Raw genomic sequence first — 6764 nt, forward strand, 5'->3', positions numbered from 1 at the left:
ACTTAATCTCAAATTGAGAGGTTGAGCTTTGCATGTTTACGAGCTCCAAGAGCTTGGACTTATAATGAGGTTTTAATAGTGACAAGATGTTTTTTTTTCCCCATAAATATTCTCATATTATGTACGCCTGTTTTTTTTTTTTTTAAATTAATGAAAGTTTTCATTTTGAGCAACGTTGACTTGTTTCTTGTTTGTGTCTTTGTGTAAATACATGGGTCGTATTAAAGATTTGATCAATATTTTGTGGCGCCTGCCTTGGGATTAGAATTCACTTTAATTCTAATTTTTTTATACTATTATATGGTATCCAATGCTGTTTTTGAATCATATTACCATATATCCAAACAACCGGCTAATCCTATTTGAGATTTATGGCTACCTTTTTTTAGCACTAGTGGTTTTTTTAAGACTCGAACTTGAAACCTAGAGGGATCTAGCAGGGCCTTATGCATACTATTATTCTATTTTAATCAATCACGTTTGCTTGTTTATAGTTCTTTGACTTTTATTAGTACAAAAAATTTTTTTAACTATGATAAAAAGATTTCTTTATCCGTTCTGTAACTGATGTAGACATCTGCATAAAAGGTAATTTCTTTTAAAAGGAAAAAAAAAACTTAACTTTACCTTTCTACGCTAACGATTTATTTTAAAAAAAATAAAGTAATTTATTTTTTAAAAACATATTTATTTAAAAATACTCCTCCTTTTCTAAATATAAAACTCATTTTAAAGTGAAAATTACACTACAAAATAGGTCTTATATTTAAAACTGAAGGGAATATTAAATAATTTAAATTATTATTATTTTTTTGAACACCAGTTGCTAATGAAACTAACATAGAAAATCAACAATAGTCTCACATTTTGTTTACAAAAATACCATGAATCACACTTTCTATACCATCCCTCCAACAATTAGCGTAAAAGGCTGGAACTAGAAATGCTTTCTGGTACCAATTAATGTTTCTGTGTTCTTAAAGTGGCTCAATTCGAGCGGTTGGTTTGCATCACTTCTAGTATTTTATTCCAAAGGGAAGCACAAACCCCATGCACATCATAAACGTAACTTCCATGTTACTGCTCATACCATTACCCCTTAATAGGACATTCTCAGCATATTTCATATAAGATAAGAAAAATCTTAACCTGCTTTAATTTTCCCTTAAAATATAATTGTGTTTTTAACTTTATCCCTCTTTAATATGTATATATTTATTTTAAACAAAAACTACCTATAATATAATAAATGAAGGATAAGATAGTATATTCATGTTAAAAATTAAATAAGATGACTTATAAATAGGATAAGAAAAACTTTCTCTCCCTATCTTATAAACAGGAGCAAGGGAGTACCACACAGTCGTTTCAGAACTTGATGAAATGGTTACGAAACTGAAGATACCGTAAACTAAAATAATAAAAAGATAATAAAGACGTTGAAAAGGCAAAGCCAAAAACACGAGAAAAAACCACACAAACTGATTCTATGGGCTTTACTTCATCATTTTCTGCAACAAATTAACAACTCTAACAGTTTCAGAAACCTCAAGTAAAATTAAACATCACTACTACACAGATTTATATATCTATATAAATACACAAACACGCACACCTTGTTTGGTTCATCATTAATTATATATTCATGGTTTCTCTGAAAATCTAAACAGAGAGAGTTAGAGAAATAATGATGATGGGTAGGTGGAATAATCATAGAGTTGTGAGTGGTTTGATTATTGTTGTTGTGGTTCTGATGATGATGATATGCATGGAAGTGAAATCACAGTCGCCACAGAGGATTCCAGCTTTGTTTGTGTTTGGAGATTCGCTGGTGGACGTTGGAAACAATAACTTCTTAAACACTTTAGCCAAGTCCAATTACTATCCTTATGGAATTGATTTGAGAGGTGGTCCTACTGGTAGATTCTCTAATGGCTTAAATATCATTGACTTCATTGGTATGTATAAATTATTTACCAGACTTTGCGATTGTTTTAGACACACACACACACACACACATATGCATTAATAGTTTTTTTGCTTTATTTTTGGTAAATGAAAATTTTCTTCATAACTTCTAATGTCAATCCATTGGGTGATTAATGTTAAGTCCCTATTAAGAAGTCATATAGTACCATGTTCTTTCTTGCTTTTTCTTTTTTCTTTTTTTTGTTGCACAGGTCTACTTCCCCCCGGGGGGAAATGTCATCAGGTTATTAATTTCAGAACACTATATGGACTGATAATTCTAGAGGCTTGGAAACTTGATTAAGTTAAAGAATCTAATTATTTCTTATAATAAAATTGTTATTATGATGCAAAATTTGTTATTGGTAATCCTTTTAATTTTTTTTTAATGGAGAGGACTTAGGTACTTAATCTTATATGTTTAATCTATAAAGAATTCAGATATCTTGATTTAAGTGGATACAATCACCTTAAGTTTACAAAGGTTAGATATATAAGTTTTATCCTTTTCTAATTATCAATATCTTTGCACATATTTTCATTAGATTAGTGTGTATTTCTTTTTTATTTCATACACTTTTCAGCCTTGTGTGTCCAATAATACATTTCAATATAGAGTTTAATATAGATCATTTTCTTCTGCCTTAAATATAAGTCTATTTTGATAATATCTTAAATATTTAATATTTTACCCTTTTTTTTTTATTGTCTTGTACAATTAAATTTTATAAATAATTACTTCATTATATTTAATATCACTTTGACAATGGCATATCTAAAAAGTTGGGCACATTTTTTCACATGCTTAAATATGTGTGTGTGTGTGTATAACATCCTTTTAACTAAGGATAAAAATATACCAGGTTATAAGACTGGGTTTATAATAGATATTTAAAGTTTAAGCATGGGCTTAAGCCTACATAAAAGCTTAGGCTTAAGCCTAAGTTTTCAAAAAACCTTAGGCTTTTTAAAGGCCTACTTAAAATGTAGGCTTTTAAATAATGTTAAAAGTTTAGAATCTATTCTCACTTGTAATATAAGAGTTTAGCAAGAAAAAGAAAAGAAAGCAAAGTGACTATAGTTGTTGAATCTAGTAGAAATAAGAATCAATTGACTAGATATATTTTCTAAAATTAACTGAGTACATAACAAGTGGCATGTAAAACTGTATTTTGCCTTTTTTTGGTTTTTTTTCCTCATAAATTGTGGCAAACTCTTCCTATTAAGATTATAATATTTGATTTAGATATTATTAAAATAAACTTACAATAACTATTATGCTTTAGCCACCAACACAAATCATGGGAGAGGAAGTGGGCTAGCATTACCATCTTGAGTGATCGGAAAGAAGAGAAGTAGAGGTGAATAATTCATGCATGAAAAGGGACTAATCTTATATAGGAATGTTGTGATGTGAAAATTATGTCCAAACCAAAGTTTGCAATTTTATAAATAATTTATAAAATTGATGTATATCATATTATATATAATAGTGCAATTTTAAAAAAAATTAAATAGGTCAAGCATGTAGGCCTATAAGCTAGGCCTTATAAAAATAGGCATACAATGTTACCTAAATAGGCCTGAATATAATCCTGAAATAAATAGATTAGGTTAGGCTTTAGATAGGCAAAGTCATAAGCGCCCTAATAAGAGCTTAGCATACTTCCATCCCTACTTTTAACAACTATTTTTTCCTTTAAATCAGACTTATATTGTGAAGCATACAAGTACATTATTTCATTAGGCTTCCGTGGCTTTTTGTTTTGTATTTTTTTACGCATTTTAACTGCTCTTCTTTTTTTTTGGGTCTGTAATCCATTTCAACAGAGTTTAAACGTTAAGAAAATAAACACAGCATTAAAAAAATTTGAATTATTATCTAGTTTTGATTAAAAGTAAAAATTGGGAATATATGTTGGCAGGAAACATGTTAGGGGTTCCTCCAGCACCCGCATATGCAAATCCCACAACAAGAGGAACCAGAATCCTTAATGGAGTCAATTACGCTTCTGCTGCTTGTGGCATCCTTGACGAAACTGGCCGTCACTACGTACATTACTCTCCCTGTACTCATAATATGCTTTCAAGTTTCAGTAAATAGTTTTTATTTTTATTTTATTATTTAGTGTATACTAAATTAAATAAATACAACCTCTCCTCAATTTTGAATTATACACAAATAATCCTCCTAACCTTTAAAACTTAATAATGAATTCACTTAAATTAAATGTTCAACTATGTGAATAAACCCTAACCATCAGTTATACATCCCTTTAAGTTACTAAATTCAGACGCATCAACCCAGCCAATTAATTATAAAGTACTACTTCTAGTCCTTAATATAAGAGTTTGTTTGACTTTTATTTTGGTCTTAAATATAAGACTCCAATTTATTTTGTCTCTCATATTTATCTTTTTTTTTTCAAGGTAGTTCTTATAATAATAGAAGTTCTAGCCAATACATTTGATTAGTAAGGATATTTTAAAGAAGACAATACATATTTATTACAAATGACTAGTTTAACTAGTTTTCTTAATCTACTCAAATTAGTCAACTAGCTATTATATTAAGAACTAGAAATAATACCTTTTTAAAGATCCAAAGAAACCTCATTATTTTATACTTCAAAGGTGAAATTTTACCCCTGATTTTAGGTGAACTCAATACCCTGATCTTTTTAGTGATGCAATTTTACCTGTGACCCTCTTTTGTGCAATTTTATTTGTGATCTTTTATTTTGATGCACTTGGAAAATAAGATCAATGATAGAATTACAACAACAAAAAATATTATGGATAAAATTGCACCAAAAAATCATGAGTAAAATTGCACCACTAAAAATACCAGGATATTGAGTTTACTTGAGAAATAAGATCAGGAATAAAATTACACATTTACCCTTTTATATTTTTCAGAACATTAATTAGTGTATATATTATGTGCAGGGTGAGAGGTTTAGCTTGAACCAGCAAGTGTTGAATTTTGAGAACACATTGAATCAAGTGAGAACAATGATTAATGGAACACAATTGAGCCAATACTTAGCCAAATCAATAGCAATTTCGGTGTTTGGAAGCAACGATTATATCAACAACTATCTATTACCTACATTATACAATTCCAGTTACCTCTATAATCCGCAACAGTTTGGCAATCTTCTTCTCAACAGCTATGCTCGTCAAATTCTGGTAATATTTTTTTTTTCTGTTTTTAAATATAAAAACTAGATAACTAATTTTAGAGATATTAAGAAACATTAGTTAAATTAGTTATTTGTAATAAATGTATGTTAATTTTTCTAAACTACCATTTTAAATCATATGCATTGAAATTACTCCTTAATATGTACAATCAATAAAAAAAATTATAAATTTGGAAGACAAAGTGAATTGAAATCCAACATTTAAAATTGAATTCAACTCCTCAACTAGCTCTTATATTAAGAATTAGAGATAGTAATTATTTATATTAGGTTAAGGTGCAAATTTTTTCTGAAATTTATCACTCATAAATGCTAGACACTAAAAAATTTTACCTTTTTACTGTTAAAAATGTTAACGGTAAATGTTACTATTTAATTGTCATTGTCTTTTTTTAATAGTAAAGGGCAAAATTATTACAATTTTAAATTTTCAAAAAAAATTTGCATCTAAAAAAACTTCTTAATACCCAATGTTTTTAGGTGAAAATTTCCGGGATAAATTTACATCTTAACCCTTAATATAATACTACGAGCTAGTTCAAAATTTATCAAACCCCAAATGAAGAATAATAGCACTCTTAGCATGGTTTTATCATGTCTTAGTTGAAGAGCTTGACATCAAATACAATTGAAAATACACCTAAATTATTGAGCGATCACAGTGGAGTTTGGACTTTGGACCTCGGACTTCATCTACCCTTTTTTAAAAAAAATACAAAAGATACAGTTAAGTTAAAAAAATACATGACCTGGCCGTCCACTCAAAAATACACTTACACTCTTGAGTGAGACTAAAATAAGGATTTACTAGGAGCTATATATGATTGAAGATGGAAGTGTTGGGATTTGCAGGCACTATACAGTGTAGGGCTAAGGAAATTCTTCATAGCAGGGGTAGGGCCACTGGGATGCATCCCAAACCAGAGAGCAAGGGCCCCACCAGGAAGGTGTGCAGATGTGGTGAATCAGATGCTTGGGACCTTCAATGAAGGCCTCAGGGCCATGGTTGAGCAGTTCAATAAGAACCATCCTGATGCCATGTTTGCTTATGGCAATACTTATGCTGTATTTGGTGATATCCTCAATAACCCTGCTGCCTACTGTAAGCTTTCTAATCCCATCTTAAACAGCTTGTTTCTATATTCATTTAGATCCACTTATATCTAACATATGATTCTATAATCTATCTCAGAGAGAGAGAGAGAGAGTGCATTTTCAAGACTCAATGCCCCATTTTCTTGCTTTGTCTCTCAACTCAGATTCAGAGACAGTTCACAGATTTTTCTATGAATCTAGAAGGTGCATCTTTTATGTGTCCTTAGAAGTTAGTAAATAATTCGGATTTTACTCACAAAAGAAACCCATGCATACATATGAAACAGATAGATACAAAATAGTTCTCACTTTACAAGTGCTTCATATATCTCTGCACTTGCATATAATCCCTTAAAACTGTCTGTATATTAATCTTGATTTTCTAGTTTATGAAATCTGTGAAGAGCCTCCGAAATCGAGACCTGCAGTAAGTGAAATTGAAAACTCACTTCCTCTTTTCTTTCTCAACTTCCTTTCATTTTAGATGTACTCCAC

At 29.8% G+C, this 6764-nt stretch overlaps 1 protein-coding gene across 1 annotated transcript; it reads left to right on the forward strand.

Annotated features, from left to right (window-relative positions):
• Window positions 1-1693: 1693 nt before the first annotated feature.
• LOC114742266 (GDSL esterase/lipase At1g71250-like) lies at window positions 1694-6696 on the forward strand (the record flags this gene model as incomplete). The annotated part of the gene is made up of 5 exons (XM_028930539.1): window positions 1694-1958; window positions 3894-4021; window positions 4918-5160; window positions 6027-6276; window positions 6656-6696. Coding segments are annotated over exons 1-5 (927 nt in total), but the record flags the coding sequence as incomplete, so codon positions are not given.
• Between the last annotated feature and the right edge of the window lie 68 nt (window positions 6697-6764).

This window comes from Neltuma alba, unplaced genomic scaffold (genome assembly GCF_004799145.2).
Source record: "Neltuma alba isolate B1F8T4 unplaced genomic scaffold, ASM479914v2 tig00003698_pilon, whole genome shotgun sequence".
NCBI classification, from domain to species: domain Eukaryota; kingdom Viridiplantae; phylum Streptophyta; class Magnoliopsida; order Fabales; family Fabaceae; genus Neltuma; species Neltuma alba.